This window comes from Vigna angularis, chromosome 1 (genome assembly GCF_016808095.1).
Source record: "Vigna angularis cultivar LongXiaoDou No.4 chromosome 1, ASM1680809v1, whole genome shotgun sequence".
In the NCBI taxonomy this organism is placed as follows: Eukaryota; Viridiplantae; Streptophyta; class Magnoliopsida; order Fabales; family Fabaceae; genus Vigna; species Vigna angularis.
In genome coordinates, this window is record NC_068970.1 from 39955511 (window position 1) to 39978633 (window position 23123).

The 23123-nt window shown below is 32.9% G+C and overlaps 1 protein-coding gene across 1 annotated transcript; it reads right to left on the reverse strand.

The window, feature by feature from the left end:
* Positions 1-3545: 3545 nt before the first annotated feature.
* On the reverse strand, positions 3546-14864 carry LOC108336243 (flavonoid 3',5'-methyltransferase). The gene is made up of 4 exons (XM_017572627.2): positions 14736-14864; positions 14426-14656; positions 9574-9702; positions 3546-3992 (listed from the first exon to the last, which is right to left on the reverse strand). The coding sequence occupies exons 1-4, from the start codon at positions 14790-14792 to the stop codon at positions 3702-3704; spliced, it is 708 nt and encodes a 235-aa protein (XP_017428116.1). The 5' UTR covers positions 14793-14864; the 3' UTR covers positions 3546-3701.
* Positions 14865-23123: the final 8259 nt, after the last annotated feature.

The following is a 23123-nucleotide window of genomic DNA, read 5'->3' on the forward strand; positions in this document are numbered from 1 at the left end:
TTTATAATACAACTTTTTGTATTTCAGACTATATATTTCGAAATACAAAATAGAAAGTACATTCCACATTATATAATTCGGTTAGAAGTATATTCTGGAATATATAATTTTTATATTACATTGTACAATCGATAATACAGAATATTGTATTTCAGACATTTCATAATATAAAGAATTGTATTTCAGATTATATATATCAAAATATAAAATAAAAAATATATTTGACTCGTATATTCATCAAACCTTCAACTTTATTTACTTTTATGAATAGATATTATATATGTACGTTATTTTGTTGAAAAACCATGTGAATAATCTAATAATAATACTAGTTAAGAGAATAACTCATTTCGTTATAGTTCTGTTGTGATTATTGTTCAACTTTTATCATCAACTTTTATACTAAGTTCATCAGAATTAACTGCCTAATAGAAATAGTCACTAGGTTTAAAATGACTTCAGAACCCAGAACCGAGGATGAAATGTATACTTCTTATGAACTTTTTTGTTCCTCCAAAACTAAAATTATAGTTTTGGATATATCATTTGCAGTTATAGAAAAAGCTTTGAATACCGCATTTCTCCAAGCCTTCGCTCATCCCCAATCAAACTCTTCAAGATTGAGTTGATGCTATATTAATGAAGTACAATCATCGGAGGCAAGACCTTGAATGGAGGCGTAACTATAGTTTCAATGCTGAAAAGTTTCAAGATGATGAAGGGATTTTAGAAGGGTTTTAGCTTTTTCTGATATGAAGATAAGTTTTATGCTGTGGTGATAATTGAAAGGTTTTATGGTAATGTATAGGTTTAAAGGAAAATAGTAACATTACAGCTCAACACAAAAAACATTTTTAACTTTAAATAAAATAATATGTATGAGTCGTCCAATGCTAAGACGTGCAGATAACACGTTTTCTAATCAATGCAAATAACAAGTCGTCTAATGCGAATGACATGTATCTTGTAATGTTTTGCACATTGAAAATTGATCACTTCCGAAAAATTCATGCCCATTAAGGTTCTCGGACGATTAAACCTTTCTTCTATAAGATTACTGCTTATGGAATAACATCCTCTTCTGATGCTCTTTCCTTATACTTTATCACAAGCATAGTTTTGAAGCTTTCTCATTTCTTCTAGTAAAGACCAAGATTAGCAGTGTCTTCCAAGTATACATTTAATTGCATCTAAATGTACTATTCCCTTGTCTTTTGCAGTGAACAACCTAGTTCCATCATTGTTGATGGTATATTGGTCACAACATTGCAACCATTTTCACGTAATTAACTTATGCTTCAAAATTTCTGCTAAAAGAACATTATTAATAAATAATGAAGGTTTCGAACTTACTTGACAACTTCTAATTATTCTTCCATGTATATTTTATGCAAAGATTACCTTGACTTTTTTCTTCATTTGAAGATCTAGGGATTAAACTTTCTGGTATCATGTATTACGAGCAACCATTATCTAGGTATTATGATAGGGGTCCTCTTTATAGGATTAAGCGTGTCTGCAGGAGAAATTATTTTGATTTTGGTACTCATATTTCTTTGGACCCTTTGGGGTTAACTTTCCAACAAAATACTAGAGTTATTAGATGTAGTATACGAATTCTCTTTTTAATTACATTCTTTTTCTCATTCCCCATCCTGTTTTATCACGAGTCTTTCTTGAATTTCTTATTTATATAAAGCTATATTTGCTCAATGCACTGTGTATACCACATAATATTTATACTAATTTACAAAATCGATTATAATAAATTTTCACCTAATAATCAGGAATCAATCATCTTAATTTCGTAGAATATATAATCATTGATTTTCTACATATTTGTAATAACTAACTACATTTTAGCTGAAGATCGAGCTAATAGTCAGCCTGGGTTGAAGTTCAAGCTTAGTTAATCCAAGCCTAATGTCGAGTCAGTTTAAATCAAATGTCAAGCTGAGTTGGCTAGTTGAAGGTTAAGCTAAGTTGGCCTCAACTGAAAATTGAACTGAGTTGGTCCAAGTTGAAGGTGAGACGAGTTTGTCATGGTTGAAGGTCGAGCCGAGTTGGCTTAGGTTGGAATTTGAGTCGAGCCAACTCAATTGAAGGTCAAGTCATGCCAGTCCTGGTTGAAGGTCAAGTCTTATCGACCCAGGTTGAAGGTCGAGTTGTGTCAGTCCGAACTGAAGGTCGAGTCGTGTTGGCCCAGGCCGAAGGTTGAACTGAATCGACACGGACCAAAGGTCGAGCCCAATCTCTACCTAGGTTGAATGCCAAGTTGACTCGACCCGAGTCAAATATTAAGTTGAGTCGACCTAGGCCAATGTTAAGACGAGTCATCTTGGGTCGAAGGTCGAACTAACTTAACTCAGACTCAAGGGTGAATTTAAGTTTGGCTTAAAATAGAAATTAAATTGCTTTATCCAAATAAGAAATTTGAAATTTATGATATTTTAATTACTCCCTCCAAACAAACTATTTAAGAAATGAAGATAATTTAATTATAAGTAATTCAAATTCTATGTATTTCAATTTCTTGGAATTGTTGAAATCTCTCATCCAAACATAGGGTAAAGGTTTAATTAATTTACTTTTTTGTCAAATTATATAGGTTGACACTATAGTTTTTAACTACTATCTTTATAATATTGTATATTGAAATCAGTGAACACTTTAATTGTATTGTTATAACAAAATGAGTCAAGTAAGCCCATTTTAATTGTATTACAATAAATAAATAAAATAAATTTAAAGAATAAAATATCCTAAAGTGGGTCAACCCACGTAACCTACCAAAAAGTGAGTCAGGTTTAGTTGATTCAGTTTCAATTCAACACATAGTGAGTCAACGTGTGTGAATTGGGTTGATACATAATTTATCTTGTAGGAAAAAAAATAACTATTTTTTAATAAAGTAATAATTATTAACATTATCATTATTATTATTATTATTTATATGATAGTATATTGATGGGTCTTTCGAAGGAGAATGTTCAATAGAGATATATATACAACATATATGAGACTTAAGCCCAACTTAGATAAAAGATTGACACTACTTCTAACCCAAAATCTTAAGGTAATAGATTTATGAGTTTTCATCCTTATATGATCTTCAACCAATGTGACACTTAGACTCGCACTTGAATTCTCAATAATCTCCCCCTTAAGAGGGGCTCCCTCCCACATTGGTACACACTCTCTTAAGCGAAAACATTTGTAACCATAAGTATCCCTTTTCGTATATCGTTCTTTATCTTTATAGGACATGCTTGAATCTTTTGTTAGTAAGACTTTTTATACAGAAATCATATTGTATTTGTGAGAGTCAGCCACTAAGACTATACGTTAGCTTTGATACTATCGATAAATCTTTTGAAGGAGAAGGTTCACTAAAATGAAACATAACATATATAAAACCTAACTCAACCCACATTGATACCACCTTTAATCCAAGACAATTTGTTTATGCGTTTTATTCTTGTCAACTTTTTCATCTCGCACTTGAATTTTCAATATAAATGGATATATAATAAAGGTACCACATGGATGCAAATTTATTATATAAAAGAAATAAAATATAAAGTTGCAAAGGTTTTGGTTCAACAACAAAATGTCTGGGTGGTTGCATTGTTAAAAATAACATGACTTTTAACTTTGGAAATATTATTAGTAAGGAAAATACATTTGAAATTTATGGCTGGTCAGATGCGTCGACAAAGAGTTACACCGTCTCCAATAGAAACAATAGTTGATTCTATGCGACAATCATTTGCTATGTAACTGTTGAATTCTAGAGTAGGCTTCCTGTGTTTCCAGAATTTATCTTCCAATTTCTCATCCTCAGACATAGCCACTGTACCAAGCCATAAGGTGTTGTCATATGCAATTGTTCCACCCTTCTTCACCAATTTTAACAACGCCTCGTGATACTTTATCATATTTTCCTTGTCAGCATCTACAAATACGAAGTCAAATGACTCGCCATGGTTTCCCTGCAATTTATTGCATTTTCATTTTCCTTCCATTCTCCAAATATAAATTCAAAGACAAGGTCTACAAGGATATCAATTCACTATAATGCAACAATGACTTTAGAACTATTTAGTATCAAGAAAATCTTCAATAGTCACATATATAAAAGTTCAATTATAATGGTTGTCAATATAAAACTTTTCGTGTACATCACGCAATCATATATTATCTCCAAATTAAGTTAAGTTTACACAACAATTGATCTAAATTCATTTTTTACACATAATCAGGTTTCTCAAATGTATACCATTGTGTTTTACTTCCACCCCTTAAATCCTAAAGAATGGCTTGTTTTTTGTTTATATTTAAAAAAAATCATTGTAAAATAGCACACCAGGACAAAATAGTTTTTTTTTTTCTGTTTTTATTTTTAAAATAAGTTTATTCAAATATATATAAAAAAATGTTAATAGGTGGTTATTTTATTATAGAAATATTTTTTTCTTAAAATCTATTTAACAAATAGATCTAAAATGTAGAAGAAATTTGCTGGTTATATGATTGTTTCTTGTGGGTTCATAAACATGAAATAAACCACTAAAGTCCATTTATATAATATTGTTACTATTGTAGTGCTGTCAGATTATATTTTTGAGGAATTTGTGAGATAAAAATCTGTATGAATCGATCAGAGTTAAGTTTTAAATAAGTAGATCAATATGTTTATTAAAAGTACTTTCTTTCTTTTCTTTTGTCTGTTTTATTAAGAGATGTTAATAGTGTACGATTCAATTTTGGAAGCTTATCTAAATTAATTTGGGATTCTGAATTTTTGAGGAAATATAATTCAAGTAAATAGAAGTTAGTATTTACTTTTGTGATTTTTTTTTTAAAAAAACACTATAATATTTTAATAACAAAAAGTTTAAGCTATATAAAAGTTTATGATAATTAAAACTCATTTATATAAAACTATTATCTCTCTAAATCTTCTTTCAAGGATTCTCTTTGTTTTCTCACTTTGTTTTTTCATCTCTATAAAGATCAAAGAAAGTAGGAATGATCATTTTGAAAGTTCTTCCTATCTATCGAATCAATTTCTCCATTTGGATAAATTGGTTTTCTTCCATTTTTCTCAAATTTTTCTCTCTTTTTCATGTAATATTTCTTTGATTGCATGTGTCCTTAGAATTATCAATGTGAGTTTTTGTTGATCAAAGATCATAATGATATGGTAGATCATTTTTGTGATGTTTTTGTGTGTAGATAGAACATCCTGTGATGTTAGCGTTATTTGGTGTTTTAAAGTTGTCACACCAAGTGAAGGCAGCTAATTTTAATTATTATCTTCGTAGTAATTTTGATTGTTGATTTTGCACCTTAAAATTGTGATTGGATGATCAAATTGAAATGTTTGATGGTTGTTGGTACTGAAAATGATATGAAGGATTTTTTATTTACATGTTTGTATTGTTTCTTGGATTTGGGGTTTTATATGATAAGCATTGCTGAATGTAGAATTTGTTTTGGTTTGACTAATTTGATATTAGGATTGGAATGAGAATTGAAATTATAAGGTTGATGATATTGGTTGACATAAATGATTTCAACATGTGTTATTGCAACTGTGAATTGTGAGAAGCAAGAAAAGTCTTGGTTTTGTATGTTGTTAGCAATTTTCTCTATGAGATCTTTGAATTGAACTAATTTAACACCCCGTGAGTTAAAAACTTGAATTTTAAAGTGTTATGAGGTTTATTAAATAGTAATGAACTTAAGAAGTGTAAAATTACTCAATCAAAGCTCAAAAATTGAATTTAGAGTTCTGGTACATTGTCAAACGTCGTTGCAACACTGTCGGGTGCCACTTAGACAGTGGCCACTAACGTAAGACACTGCGTGCCACTTTTACTCAGTCGAGCGTTGAGGGGGTTGTAGTGTCGAGCCACTCTCCTAGAGTCAAGCGCTACCCTATTCTTCTAATTTGAGTCATCTCGGAAAAAATTGGATTCTCACTTCATTAATTGTTAAATTGAGCTAAAATTTTAACCGTTAGTCTCTTATGAATGCTCTATTTTAGGTTTCATTTTTTGTAGAACTTTTCTACTTGATATGTTTGTGGGATATTATGTACCTACTTGCGGTTTTGGTTTGATCTTTACAAAAAAGAGTGTATTTTTGTTTGGAATGTTTCATGGTTTTCTGATGTTTTTGTTATCATATTGGATAATGGATTAAATGATTCTAAAAGTGAATTGAATTGTAGTGAATTGAGTTGAAAATTGGCATGTATTAAAAAATTTCATTTTTTTAAACTCAATCCGACCCGTGAATCAGATTGGCCCGCGAATTCTAACTCATTTGGATAACGTTACCTAAAAAACCAAATATAAAATTAAATATAATTTTTATTATAATATATAATATTCACCATGAGAATATATCATATATCAAATTACTATATCAGTTATAATTTTTTTTATTCATGTGATTTTGGTTATAGATTTTTTCAATTGAAACCTATATATTATAACTCTTTCATATTTCAATGAATATTTATATGTCAATGTATTGTTCAATTTTGTATCATAATGAATTTTTCTTTCTATATATTAAGTTAATTAAGTTTATAGTTAAAAAGTAATATTATTATATTAAAACTTATTAATAATGATTAGGGATGGTAACAAGTCGGGTCGGGCACGGATAGTGCCTACCCGCAACCCGACCCGACAAAAACAAATTCACCCGCTACCCGCATGGATACCCGCTTAAAAAATATCCGCGGATATTTTAAAATCCGCAGATACCCACGAATACCTACAAATATTTAAAAAAATATATTTTTATAAATTATTAAAATAAAATTTAATTAAAATTACAAAAAATATATAAAATATAATAAAAATTTAATTAAATATACATTAAAATTTAATTTTAATTAAATTTAACCTTATAAAATATAAATTAATGTTAATTTTGATTAAATTTAACTTAATAAAATATAAATTTAATTTTTATTTTTATTTTTGCGGGTAGCGGATATCCGCGGGTATAGATAGTATAATACCCGCACCCAACCCGTTTATAAGCGGGTATTAAAATATCCGCTACCTACTACCCGCAGCAGGTAGTAAATATCTGCAAATACCAACTATCGCGGATTTTATCCGCGGGCACAGATATTTTTGTCATCCCTATTAATGATGTTACCCCATCATATATTTTTCATTATTTATTTGATAAGTAAATTCAAATTTGAATATTTTATTCGGATGATGAAATATTTCAGTTACTAATACATACAATTATTTAAAAGTAAAACAATCATAATCATTAATGTTGTTAAAAACAATTTCAGTCAATATTTACAAAAATTGAAACAAATTTAATAAATAATAATATTTGTGTTGACAGTAAAAAAAACACACTATAGATATTAAAAAAAAACTGCCAACTAACAATTCATTAAAAAAATTAACTTTTTTTTTCATAAGCTCTCGTTTTCTCTCTTTTCATCTATATTTTATTTTTATTTATTAAATTTGTTTAAATACTATTGAGTTTTACAAATTCTATTTGTATTTAACTTTATTATATATTTTTATTAATTTAATATTCTTTTGAAACTGGGTGTCAAACAAAAAAAACATATATTTTGGTTATATATTTTTACACAATAGTATACATATATTGTTTTTGTCCTTTCATATTATTAAAACATTGTTTTTTATTTAAAGAAAGGTATATGTACACGTAATAGTAATAGTTAGGTTGATAAAAAGTGGAGTGAACATAATATTATCTTTTTTTTTTGTAATGAGGTTTAATTGCTTGTTGAAATAAAAAGGGTTTAATTGTTTTATTTGGAAAGTAATTATTTTATGTTACAAACACTGACAAGCTGCATTGCACAGAAAAGCAGAAGAGAGAGAAGAAAAAGTTAATGTCGTTTCTGTCTATTTAACGGACGGGACTTAGATTGAGGCAAATTTTTCTACGTTTGGATGCAATTGACACTTTTAAGGGTGTTGCTCCCTCCACCACTACTCTATACTTCCTCCACCTCCCGACATTATTTTAAATACAGTTATATCCTTAAGTTAAATTTTTTTTTACTTTTACCCTATTTTAAATAATTTGAAACCCTAATTTTACTTTCCCAACACCCACCCACGGAATTCTCTTCCCCTTTCCCCATTTTCGTTTCACCTCCCCACCTCCCGCACTCCCATTCCTTTTTCTTTCCAGTTTTTTTTGGTTTGAAAGCTTCCATTGCCGTCGTGGTGTGAAGGAGCGTTGCCGCCATGGTGTGGAGGAACATCGAGGAGCGTCCAGAGCATCAACCAGCGTGAGAAAGTATACATCAACGGATGTTCCCTAATAAAACAAACTCTAAAATAAAAAATGTAACCTTTAAACAGAGGTGACATCTTCAACGGATGTCAACATCCGTTTAAGGTAAAACGGATGTCGACATCCGTTTTTCCTTAAACGGATGTTGACATACGTCTTTCCTTAAACGGATGTTGACATCCGCTGAAGGATGTTGACATCCGCTGAAGGATGTCACCTCCGTTTACGTTTTTTATTTTAGGGTTTTATTTCAAGGTTTATTCGAATACGAGGAAGCACGACACGCACTGCACCACTCCACGCACTGCACCACGAGAGCGACACTGGACCACGAGAGGGAGACTGCTTGATAATTCTTTCCACCACCACCAATCTTTGCAACTTGTAGTATCTCACAACGACGAAAGAAAGAAAGGAAGAAATATAATGTTAAAATGAAAGAAAAGTATTTTACTCATGTACGGGACTAGAATAGGTTATTAGTGAAATAGGTTGTGAATGGGTAAAATTAAAAAATAATAACCCTAAATAAAATTTTATTGAGGGACAAAATAGTAAAGGGGAGGTGGAGGGAGAAAGGTGTGGTGGTGGAGGGAGCAACACCCCACTTTTAAACCATGTGTAGACGAAATTGCAACTTTTTTAAAAGGATGGACGAACTTGACACACTTCAACGAAACTGGAACAAAACAAGCAATTTAACCTAGATTTTATGATCACTATATTAAAATTCATATTAATAGTGATTTGTTGTTGAATGGTTAAATTTTGAGAATTAATTGTTTCATTTTAACTTTTTAAATTTTCAATTTGTTCAATTGACTCTACTCAATGTTACAAGTGTGTGACTTCAAAATTTAGTGAGCTGATTTGGTCCTAAAAATTAAACAAGCGGTTTTAATCTTTTTGTCAAGTGAAATATGTTAAAATATATGTTTGGTGCAATTAAAAAATAGTATGATTGTGATATTTCAAAACTCAATGAATAAACTTAAAACATCAAAAACAGAAATCTCACATTTATGATATCCAGATAATTTAATTAACATGATTAAATTTTTGGGAAACTCATTATATAATTATAACATTTGAAAATCTAAAATATAGTTAAGTCAAGTTTTAAACTTTTTTTAATAATTAAAAATGGTAAGGATAAGATAAATGTTTAAAATGAAAGAGGCTAAATTACACCTAACTCAAAATATATTAAATATGAAAATATTATAAGGCCAAAACAACACTTACTTCAACGAGATCATTCAGGGCGGATAATGCATCTGCTTGGATAAAGTCAATTTTGTCCTCCACTCCTGCCTTCTGGATGAAGGGCAATCCAGTCTCATATGCTTCTCTATCCACGTCAATTGCTATAATCTGTAACATTCACATTATTTCTTCACAATTTATTCAAATTGTTTTATATTCCATATATTCATGGCAAAAAACAAATCCTGTCTATTGATAAAATAATACATATTTTTTCAGATGCCCATAAATAATAAATATAAATATGTTAGTCATTCACTTAGTAATAACAGATAATATAGATTTTATAATATTTTGTAAGTATTTTTTTATTATTATTAATAATTTATATTTAGATAGATTTTTTAGAATCAATTCACGGAAATAAAGTTGTCAAAAATATTAATATTTAGAGAATTATTTAAAAAACAATTACAGAAATATACTACTTATTTATATTCTTATTTTTCATGATTTATAACATTCAATATAATTTATTTTTTCAAAAAAACATATTTAGTTAGTTATAATAATATTTAATGGGTTAAATATATTTTTAGTCCTTAAGCTATTCACAGTTTGTGGTTTTAGTCCCTCTCTCAAAATAAGGTACAATTTGGTCATCATTCTTTTCGAAACTTTGATTTTAATTCTCGAAAATTAATGCATTTAAAAATGTGCTGATGGGTTTAACGTTTCTGTCCACGTGTAATTTGGTCCATTTATCATGTACACGTGTAATTTGGTCCATTTATCATTTCTCCGTGTAATTTGGTCCATTTATCATTTCTCCTTCCAAACTTGAGTAAACCTCATCTGGCAAATAAGTGATCGTTGTCCCTGAGTCAATAAAGATGTTTCCATCTTCACCATTTCTGGGAAACTCTATTCTCTTGCTTCCCACACTGATTGCTTCCATCACTACGTAGTACATGGATGGTCGTGCTATGTTTATGACTAAAGGGGTTGAAACGACACCTTCAATAACCTCACCACGATCTCCAAAATAGAGATAGCTAGGTTTTGCTTCTCCTTCATACATTGGCGTCAAACAATAGGAAAACGTTCCACCTGTTTTAAGTTTTAACTGACTTGCAAGTGAGAAAGGTCTGTTTCCAAGGCCAACTATGCCAGAGCTTTGCTCACCAAAGATTCCATAGTTTGGGGAAATGCTACAGGAACATTTTTAGTACTGGAAGTTAGAGTAATGGTGTCCCAACTGAAATCTCCTTCTGAAGTTGATCCATCACCATAAGTCACTTTATATGTACAGTGCTTTCCATTGTTAAAATTGCAGAAAGTATGTGTCCCACTCAGACATTCAGCAGCAACACAAGGGATACTACTGTATGTCCTTGAAGTTGAAGAATCAAATATGGGTCTGTCTTGTTTGTAACAGTTTTCACAAGGTTGACATTGCATCCAAATTTTTGGGCTGCTGTCAGGTTCCTTGAACATGCCTCAAGGTTTGCCAAAATCCTTCAGGTAGGGACCCTTATGCCAGTGTTTAATTTTTGTGAAAAAGTTGATAACTATGCGTAAAAGGAACTAAATTGCTCGGAGCGTAGAATTTATTGTTGCTTTTATTCCAAATAAACCTTAAATTTCATTGTAGAGTATCAGCCTTTCTCTTAATGGGTTTTAAAGTAAAAGAAATAAAACTACGAAAATAGTCCCCAAGTTAAGTTTTAGGAATTTTTCTGAGTAGTCTTCCAAGCATTGGAAAACCCTTCATTGGTCTCTGAACGGAAGTAAAACAGCAATTAGGACCAAATTACACGTGGATATACGTTAGACACATCAGCACATTTTTAACGGCGTTAGTTTTTGCGGACTAAAACCAAAGTTTCGAAAAGAATGAGGACCAAATTGTACCTTATTTTGAGAGAGGGACTAAAATTATAAACGACCAATAGCTTAGGGACTAAAAACATATTTAACCCATATTTAATTAAGCAAATTCATTTAAACATATTCTAAAATTAATTTTTACTTAAATTTATATTTTAAATACATTTTATTTGAGTTTTTTAAGAGAAAAACACAAATCCACATATATCATAATACACAAAGGTAAGGAAAAACATATAAATATTACTTTTAGATTTGATTAAGTTTTGAATCATGATAAATTTCGAAACTTTCATTGACATATAAATATTACCTAGTTTAATTAAGTTTAAAATTATAAAATTATAAAATGATAAGATCATAAGATTTTAAAATTTTAAAATTAGGAAATTATAAAATTATAAAATTTTAAAATTAGGAAATTAGGAAATTATAAAAGTATAAAATTATAAAATTATAAAATTATAAAATTATAAAATTATAAAATTAGGAAATTATAAAAGTATAAAAGTACAAAAGTATAAAATTAGGAAATTATAAAATTATGAAATTATGAAATTATGAAAGTATAAAATTATGAAATTATGAAATTATAAAACTATAAAAGTATAAAAGTATAAAATTTAAAAATTTAAAAATTATAAAATTATAAAGGGTTAAATATTTTTTAGTCCTAAACTGTAAAACGAATTTGGTTTTAGTTCCTCTTTCAAACTAAGCTACATTTTGATCATATTCTATAAGAAAACCATAATTTTTCATCCTCTAAAATCAACGGCGTTAAAAAGAAGTTGACGTCGCAACGTCTGACCACGTGTGATGACATCTTTTCTTTCTATCGTTTACCACGTTGGATCTTTTTCAATGCAAAAGTCAGCTTCTCCTTGACGTTAGTTGCCTTTCTTCTTCCTTGGGAAAAACACGGGTCATCCCCTCTTCTTTCTCCGTGAGAATGGCAGCACCTACCGAGCCAGCACCCACCGAGCCAACACCCACTGAGCTAACACCCACCGAGCTAGCACCCATTGAGCCAACACCCCCCTCTGGTCGGCCAAAGGCGTCACCGGCGACGCCGCTCGTCGACAGACTCATCGTCGACGACCGCAAAAGCCCTCCTTTTACGTCTTCTCCGCGTGCGCGAGAGAGAAACACCCTCACTCAACGGGAAACATTCTCCCAGCCACCGTCTAGGCCAGCCACCGCCAGTGCCTCCAACGGAAGAACCCGTACCCTTCATGGTGGACCGACCTCTCCTGATCGCGAACCTTAACGCCTTGGCACCCCAACCACCACTAGCCGAAGACGTCGTCAATGACACTAAAGACACGTGACCTTCGCTCTCCCAACTGAGCCAGCTGCCACGACGGTCCTTCTTCTTGGCCCAAGGCGTCGTCGGCGGATTTCGGGATTATGCGAGGAAGGCTTTACGATGGGTGGTTTCTGGGTTTTCCATGGCTATGCGAAGTTTGTGGTTGGGTTTTCTGGTTCTGATTTTTTATGCAGATTGGTGCGATTGATGAAGGAGGAGAAGACACAATGGTGTGCGATGGACAATGCGATTCACGATTGTTGTTTCATGGGTTTCGCGATAGAGATGAGGGTTGATTGACGATTTCAGTGGTTTCATTTCTGTGTTGATGATGCGCGAGGAGTATGATGGTTCGATCCAATTTCTGTTTGCAGGTTTGTGATTCTTATGTGAATTGAGTTAATGATGGAAGAGATCGCCATGAAGGTTTGGGTGGTTTCAGTTTTCTGATTTGTGTCTCTAGTGGTGGGAGGAGATGAACTGATATGCGATTTGGAGGTTTTTTGGGCAGTGGAGATGGAGATTTTATGTTGGCCATGGAGGTAAGCGTGGTGGAGGGTGGTTGTGCATGGGAGTTTCGCTGTTGGTGGTGGCGCCGGAGGTGTTCGAGGTGGCGTCAAAGGTGGCTGTGGTAGAGTCGGAAGGAAAGGAGCTGAGAAAGATTAACTAGTGTCAGGAAAAAAAATGATGTAACACACCACCGTTAGCCACCTCAGTTTATTTTTAACACTGTTAGTTTTGGAGGATGAAAATTTATGGTTTCCTTAAGGAGAATGATCAAAATGTAGCTTAGTTTGAGAGATGAACTAGAAACAAATTTGTTTGATATTTTAGGGACTAAAAACATATTTAACCCAATCATAAAATTATGAAATTATGAAATTATAAAATTCTAAAATTAAAAAATTATAAATTCATAACTAATGTGTTAAAACAAATATAAATCAAACAAAAAAACTAATAATCTAATTTGTTAAAGAAAGTCAGAAGCAAAACAAGACATAACTTCCATTTTTAATCGACTATATTAATAACATAATTAATTAAAATAGAAATTTTTTCTTAATAGGTTAATATTTTAATCTAATTGATTAAACTACTATATAAATCAGTTTTGAAAGTTGACTTAATACGAAAATCATTTGCAGTATACTAACATTTATTTTGAGTTTGAGTAGAGACAAAATCGAGAAGAGTTCTTGGAGGTTTCAAGCTAGATTGGTGAAGAAGATTACAATTAAAAGAAGCACACATATTTTGAATCTTATGCACTGTTGAGTGTATTTCTTTCAAAGTTCTTTTGTATTGTTTGGACTTATAACTTGTGTTGGGTAGGCCAGTGATAGTGATCCTCTCTTGATTTCTTTGTTTTGGTATTTAAGTCTTGGTTTTGATACAAATTGAGTATATCATTGTTTTCTTAGACTCAATCATTGTTTTCTTACACTTAAATTTTTATTAGAGAATTACCCCAACTAAAATTTATGAACTTCTATAAAAATAATTTTATAGTACTGATTATGCATTATTTGACAATTACTTATATATATATATATATAATGAGGTATAATTTTTTTAAATATAGTATTTCTTCTAACCTTAACTCTTACAAAAGGTAAAAGTTTTAAGGGGTGACATTACCAAAAAAGAAAATCTTAAAAAATAAAAAAAGAAAGTGAGATGGTGTTATACCTTGGCATGAGGAGGAAGAGCCAGAGCAGTAGAAAGAAGGGAATAACCCGTGAAAACTCCAATTTCTAGTGTTTTCTCGGCCTTGATGATTTTTAGAAGAATAGAAAGGAATTGTGCCTCATCCACAGCCACATTCATCAAACTCTTGAAACCATATTTCTGCACTGTTGTCTCTCGGAGTTGCTTCAACTGCTCGTGCTCTTTCGGATATGCACTCGTATCAAGGATGTACTGTTTTTAAAACAATTTCAAGTTAATTTCAAGTTAATTTGTATATGCATATATGAATCAAATGGGTAAATTTAGTTACCTGCGCAAGTGCTGGACTTTTCAGGATCTTGCTCTTGGGTGCTGATAAGTCCTCCATGGTCAAGTGCTGATAATTGCAGGCTCTCCGAGATGAAGGATGATAAGTCCTCAATTAAATATTATTTGGTTAAGAAGTGAGAAAAAAATTAATATATCCACCTCTTTAATTACCCAATACTCTTTTATAAGAAAAAGTCAACGGAATCATCAAATTTATATATGCATAACTCTGTCTATATTAAACCTACTTATTGCGTGGGGAATAAAATATTTGTATTATAAATGTGTATGTAATCGTTTTCTATCAGTTCTTGTGACTTCTTCTTTATTAAAAAGGAAAGAAATTAGCTGTACGAAAGATTGGAGTGAGATACATCCACAAACAACTGTGTAACAGGGCATCGGATAATAATAGCACGAAACGTATATATAAGCTAAAAAGAAAAATATTTTAACACACATAAATTTTTTATATTTATTTAACATTATATTTTTTATTTTTTACTCTTTTCTTTTTTAAGAAAATATTAAAAATTTATTTTTTATGATCACTTTATATATCAAATAAATGTAAAAATATCTCACCATATTATTATTCTATATCATTATTCAGCTAAAATAATGTTTTCTTTTTCCTTTTATCTTAAGTTAGGGGTAGGCTTATGTTCACAAGATTCTTTCTACACACAATTTCTTTTATAAATCAAATTAATGTATGTATTAATTAATTTGTACAATTTTTTATGATTTCAATATTTACTTTTAATTTTTTACAATTTGTACTATATGGATACTTGACCAATGGACTGGACAAACAAACAATTAACAACTCTTAACCGATCGGTTAAGATAGTCGTTGAGATAACTGATTGATAGTTAATAAAAATATTAATCATTTATTGGTAATGGGTCAGGACTAAGAATAAACTCATTTTAATATTTATAAATATATGTTTGACAGGAAGGTCAGATAACTAATTCTGAGTACTTATTTTTATTAAACATTATTACGCAAAAACACTAACTTGAGGGTTGAAGTGTCTTTGACAAGTACCCTCCCACACAACTTGGACAAGGAGGGGAGGGAGCTAACAACGCAATTTGGATAATGGAGGATCATCAAGAAGTTCATCCCTTCTTCAAAACAACTTGAAGTGCTTTGAGTAAGGGATCTCAACATCTTACCCGAAACATTTTGGCGCCTACTGTGGGGCCGAGCGGCATCCCCTGAAACCACGAGGAACCAGACTACTTTGGATTAGTACTAGGTTTTGCAACAACAAAAAATTAATAATAATTTTTAAAGACATGTCTTTTGTTTTGAGAATTTTCAGGTAACCATTAGAGGTTTACAAGGCAAAAAATTAAATGCCTCAACTTTCTTCTTATAAAATATTGAAGTCTTTTCTTTATTTTTTTTAACACATACTTTCGTGAGTGAAAATATCTTGCATAGAAAGGTTCAGAATGTCCTCCATTAATCTTGACCCTATGTACCGAAATGCTCATCACATTAGTACCGTTGATTGAGGTTTAGCAAAAGTTGAGTGGAAAATCTTTAAGATTCTGAACTTTCTCATGGTCTTTTGCCCTAAATCGTTTTAGGTTTTCCAAAGTTTCTTATGATTTATCTACCGTCACATTCCTCCATTTTCCATTTCGATATCTAGCGAAATCAGATCAATATCGTTCACCTCTCAAGATTTGCAGCTTCTGTCGAAATTGTATATAACAATATATACGACACTCGAGCAATAGATATGACACTCAAAAAAGAAAGGAAAAAGTGATATTACAATACCAAATATTTCATTTCAACCAACCACTCGAGCAACTATAATGGGCATAATTAGGAGTAGCTTCCTTTTTTTTTAATTTCTTCAAATTTTCTAGCCCTTATATTCTACAAGGCTGAACTTGGTAAATCCAAGTGATTTGAGCCTGAGATAATTTCAAGAAACAACACACCCATGTCATAAACATCTTTTTTGCAGATGCCAAAGCCTTCATGGTTCTTATGTAAGTGAGAACCATAGTAATAATTACAATTGGGCAGACCAAATCTTACAATCTTGGCAGAATAATCATCATAAAGGAAGATGCATGCAAATTTAAGGTTATGGTGAAATATGGGAGGAGAGTTCTCGTAGTGTAGGAATGCAAGAATGATAGTTGTTTCTGCAGCGATAGTCAATCTATTGTACCAATCTAAACGTAGTTGTTGTCCTTTACTTTGATGTAAATGTTCCTCTGGAGTACAATTGGAACGAAACTCATAAACTACTAGAGTGTTTCCAGATTCAATACAACAACCAAGAATATGGGCCATGTTTCTATGCATAGTAGATGACAGAACCTCGATTTGTGACAGAACTTGAATTAAGTCTTTCTTCTAACTTTGTAATTTGTGGACAGCTATGTGAGATCCATCCCTAAAAACTCCATCGAAAATTGTCCCATTATTGTCATGCATAAGTTTGTTACCCTCTTCAAAACCTTTAGTGGCTTCCTCTAGCTCGTGGAGGCTGAACAGTTGAGTTTTACAAGCTTTGGGGATTGAAATGTTTTGATAGTAAGCCTGCTCCACGTCTGATAACGGTTGATTTTATCGTTATCTATGATTCAATTTTGATACTAAATTAACCCCTTTTGACTTAGAAACTTGCTTAATCTCTCGTTTTGAGTTTAATTGTGTGAATAAGAGAGTTGTTATACTTGATGATTTTTATCACAAATTCTCTTGATTTTGTAGGTTATTAGAATGATTTGGAAGAGGAGTTAAAGTATCAAGGAGTTGGAACCCAGAAAGGACAGAATAAGCACCAGAAGAGAAGGCTACACAAGGTCGCAGAACGCCTGGTTGCCCTTTGTTGGGGCGCTGGGCGCAGGTTCTCACGCAACTACGCCTAGTTGCCCTTTTATGGGGCCCTCAGCGCCAGCAGTCACGCACTAGCGCCTGCTTGCGCCCTAAGAGGTGCTGAGCGCCAGACTTCAGGTACCGCAAGACGCCTGGTTGCCCCTTTCAGGGCCCTCAATGCCACTTCTCTCGCAAGCTCGCCCGGTTGCCCTAAGTAGGGGCGCTGAGCGCTAGCGTGTTTGGCTTTTTGTCAACACCTAATTTCGTCCGGATTGACGATAATAGGTTTACTTTATTGTCTTATTTTATTTTCTTTCATTTTTATTTATATTTATATTTTTTATTTATGTTTTAATTTTTTTTTTTATATATATATATATATATTAGTTTTCACTTTATTTATTAAAAAATGATTGAAAAAAAAAAACGTGAATTAGGTGATATGCGTGTGGAAGTTTTTATCAAGATCCCATGAGCTTTCAAGAGTAATGCTGGATATGTTTTTAGAATGATACTGCACTAAGAGGTGGGTCTCAACTTATTCCCATCCATTAACAGTTTTCCACCACCGAAAGTGTCCACCTTCAACAACAATCCTTGCCAAATTTCTCCACTTCCACAATGCTCCAATGAAATCGGCCGACACTTACAAGCCAACCACAGCTGCCGACACTCCTCATGTGCTGAAGCCTACAAATGAAGACTGAATCTCCATCACTGAGGGGGGGAGGAGCACCTGTCATCTTCATCTTTCTTCTTTCATTTTTCATCTCCAACACTATTACCAACACCCTTCCAGCCGCCACCTTTTTCTTCCATTCCTAATTTCTCATCACCAATACACACACGGCACCAGAGGGAGAGTTTCTTTCTCCATTCATTCTCTTCATTCCTCCAAAGCAAAATTCATAGATATGGATTCTTCCTCATATGAAACCCAATTGCTTTCAATCTCTTTCCTATTCTGCACTCTCCGTATTCCTTACACCCTTCAGCAAACCAATATCAACCTATTTCACCCACAAAATTGATTTCCATCATCATGACCAAACACTAAAATCCTTTCCCCACTCATCTCGTAAAAATTGAACTGCATCTAGTCCAGGGGTCCAAAAATTATGTGTGAGTATTCAAATGAAAGCCCTTTGAGTCTAGAATCTAACCCAAAAAGTTTCATTGCATTCAGAGCTCTGTGGAAAAAGATATGAGCCAAACAGTAAACCAACGTCAGTGCCAGAAACGAAACAGTCAAGCCTGATTTCGAAATCATACTGCATCTAGTCCAGGGGTCCAAAAATTATGTGTGAGTATTCAAATGAAAGCCCTTTGAGTCTAGAATCCAACCCAAAAAGTTTCATTGCATTTAGAGCTCTGTGGAAAACGATATGAGCAAAACAGTAAACCAAGGTCAGTGCCAGAAACGAAACAGTCAAGCCTGATTTCGAAATCATACTGCATCTAGTCCCTGGGTCCAAAAATTATGTGTGAGTATTGAAATGAAAGCCCTTTGAGTCTAGAATCCAACCCAAAAAGTTTCATTGCATTTCGAGTTCTGTGAAAAAAGATATGAGCCAAACAGTAAACAAGGTCAGTGCCAGAAACGAAACATCCAAACCTGATTTCGAAGTTATACTGAAGCTAGTCCGGAGGTCTAAAATATAAGTGTGAAATATCAAATGAAAGCACTTTCGATCTAGTTTCTATGAAAAAAAGTTTCACTACGTTTGGAGCTGTGTTGAAAGAATTATACATAAAACATTCAACAAAGGTCAGTGGAAAAGAAAGGCTGAAGCTATGGGAATGAAAATGTTCAAGTCAATTCTTTGTGCTCTCCGATTTCACTCTCAGTACGTATATTCTTCATCAAAGCTTGGACCAAACATGCGCTACACACTCTTGGTTTCTTTATCCTTATTGTTATTTGGATGACTTTTATTTCTTTACCTTTTAGCTTTGTGTTATTATCAAATTTTTACTACATATAATCCCTTGTATATAACCCATAGCCCTATATCTTGTGTTTTTATTTTGTTTGTTACATTTTAAAATTATTTTAAGAAAATATAGAAATATAAAATAAACAAAAAAAATGACAAAAATATATAAAAATTTTAAAAAAATATATAATAATAAATATCGGTATGAGTACTCGTGCGATCGTACGCATCAGCCTAGTACTCATTACCCTAAATAATAAATTAAACAAAAAAAAAGCCGTATGAGTGCTCGTGCGATCGTACGCATCAGCCTAGTACTCATTACGCAAAACAATAAAAAATAATAAAAAAGCCGTGTGAGTGCTCGTGCGATCGTACGCATCAGCCTAGTACTCATTACGCAAAACAATAAAAAATAAAGAAAAAGCCGTGTGAGTGCTCGTGCGATCGTACGCATCAGCCTAGTACTCATTACGCAAAAAAAAAATATGTTTCAAAGGTTTAGGCACATGTGTGATCGTACGCATCGGTCCTTGTGCCAAAAACCTTTTCTCTTTCCTAAATAAAAATAACAAAAATGTAAAAATCATCAAAAACTAAAAAACATCTATTTTTCAAACTCAAACAATACCAGGCAGAACTACGTGATCCTTGATTATCCATCAAAAGTGGAGATACGTAGGAGCAAGGCCAGTCCTTGTCAGGTTCACTCTCCCAAAAATCCAAATCATCTTCCAAACAATTTTCCAAACAATTTTCTCAAACAGTTTTCAAATGAACTACGGAACCCTGATTTCTCATTCTGAATGAGAATACGTAGGAGCAAGGTCAATCCTTGTCGGGCCCAAAAAGCTAAAAAATATTGTTTGTTTCTTTAGAGTTTTATTTTAAGGGAAAGTTAAACATTTTGAAAACCACATCATATTCGCATATTTAATTAAAGGTACTGCCTTAAGGCAGACGTTGTAGGGTGCTAATACCTTCCCTACACGTAACCGACTCCCGAACCAAGAATCTGGTTCTAATAGACCATGCCTTATCATTTTATGGTTTTTCCATAGTTTTCCAGAATAAACTATGGTGGCGACTCCAATCTCTTTAATCAAAATTTATTTATCTTTTTTGGATCGTCGTCCCGTCGCGATTTTTTTCCGGTTGCGACAGATGGCGACTCCACTGGGGATCATCAGAGAGTCAGGCCATTTAATTAGATGTGCGAATTTAATGTGGTTTTTCTTTGTGTTTTTCTTCCCCTTTTTCTTTGTCTTTGTTTGATATTTGTCATAATTGTATGTGTGTTTGTTTTGATTATATTGAACTCTAGGGTAGAAAACATGTTATATCTGCCTGGGATTTTTCTGGTTGTTTTGCAGGTGAGGGTTTGGGGTGTACAGTTTCATTCTCCCTTCACACACACACGTCATATGCATATCATGAGTGAGGCCCTATACCCGGGTCTGAGCGCAACTTAGAAATAGAGGGGTTGTGTAGCGGTGTCACTCTGGGATGTACTTCCTGTTTGACTATCGTGAGAACCCCAGCCAGAGTCTGTTCTTTTCATTTGTGTCTCCACATCTAGTTGATTACTCTGACTGTTGTGGAGAAACAGTGAAAAGAGCCATAGCTCTGGTGGCCTGATTTAAGTATTAGGGAGCTATCCTTGTGAGTGCATATATTTGGCCTTAGAACTTTTGTCATCCAACCTTTGATAAAGCACAAAAGGGAGAAATGTGTATTCTTATAACCCTCATGTTTGCTTAATAAAAATCACGCACCTTGTACATATCATCATATCTCTTTATGTTTTTTTTTTCTTTCTTTCTTTTGTGTTTTCCTTTTTCTTCGCTCTTTGTTTTTCTTCATAGTCTTGTTACATTTTGTGGATTCTAGTCAAAAATTATAAAGTTGTGATTAAGGCCCTTAAGCTAAAAATGGAAATTAACATGGAATTTGAGTCGGGGTATAAGAATTTGGTGAGTTTGTCAGAGGGGAAGAATTTGGGAAAATATTAAATGCAAGTCTTGAGGCCAAAGCTCTATACAACTAAATCGGGCAATATACCCATGTCCCGTCCTGGCTGAAGTTTATGGGACCCTTAATCGTTGTTACGAACTTAAAGAGGGAAAGATGCTATGTTGTCTACCAGTGGTGTATTTGTGATTCATTTCCCGTGAGACTGGAGACGCCTTAAATTCCCTGTACCCCATGGACGAATTATTGTAGTATGTAATCGATTACAAGGACATTGTAAACGATTACCCGAGAGAAAATTGGATTTTGTACAAAAAGTCCATCACAGGTACTCAGTCAGGTGAACATGGGTCACCATTGGAAAAAGAAGTGACTTTTAGGCACTTTTGCGCTTGTCTTAGGTTGTTCCTTGTGAACCACATGTGAAAAAGAGTAAATGAATGGGCGCAACTTTGTGCAAGTTTAAATGAAGAACAAGTTAAATGGTGTGTCCCTTGGGAGCATAGATTGCAGATTACATATCATTGCGGGAGGTATCCTAATGTACCCCTCATGGGTATTAGGTGTTGTATTAATTGCAATCCTGTGTTAGCGCAAAAAAAAAAAAAAAATAATTTGAGTATCCTGAGAGGATCGCTAACACCTGCATCTCTCGCCACATTGCAGATCATATGAGGAATGAATCTTCGCTGAAATGTTCCATCAAGTTAAAGACAATTGGGGGCAATGTTGTTCGTTTCGAAGAAAAGCCCAAAATCATGGACTGTTAATGAAAGTTTCCCTTAGCCAATGAATCACAGAAAGGGTTAAGACAATCAAGTTGTAATTAATTTCCCTTACCCAAATTGCGAAAAGAAATTTCAAAATAATGAGCAGTGGATAGAAGCAGCAGTGACAAAACTAGAAGGAATGTTGCCATTCAGCTAAAAGGGGACATAAAGATTGAATGAGTCAGATGAAGGAATATGTCGTTGAAGAAGGACAAGTCACTCACAATTAGCTTTCTTCATCAATGAAGTCTTTGAAGATGTTCCTAAGCTATTAGCTGATGCTGGGTCTGTAATGTCAATCATCAACCCGCCTAAGGGGATTGAAACATTCCTCAATTGCTGCGAGAAACTGATCAGACAAATGAAGAATGTGATGACTAAAGCCTGCGATGGTTGACCAAGAATTCCTATGTCTAGCATTTTGGGGATTTCAGAATGATGAACCACCTTATTGACTATGTTTCATGTTAATTTCCAAATTATACCGGGGAAATTATTTTCACAGCTTTATAATTTCTGACTAGAGATTTTAAACTGCGTTGTGTGTTCTTTTCATTTTAAAAAAAAAAAACTAAAAAACTAAAATACAGCTAAACATCTAAGATACCCTAAAGGACTTGAACCAGTTCACAAATCTTGGAGAACCAAAAAGAAGGAATGAAAGTCGATATCCAACAACTGAAGGAACAAATGAGCTTAATCTTAGAGGCCCTAAACGCCTTATAATGACTTGGAGATTTGTACACACCACAACTACAATAGAGTTTGAGTGGCACAAATTTTCCCTCCTTATTGGTCTTTCCTCGTATTACACTCCGCCGTGAGAGGCAGACTCGGGTCATGAAGCCCACAAA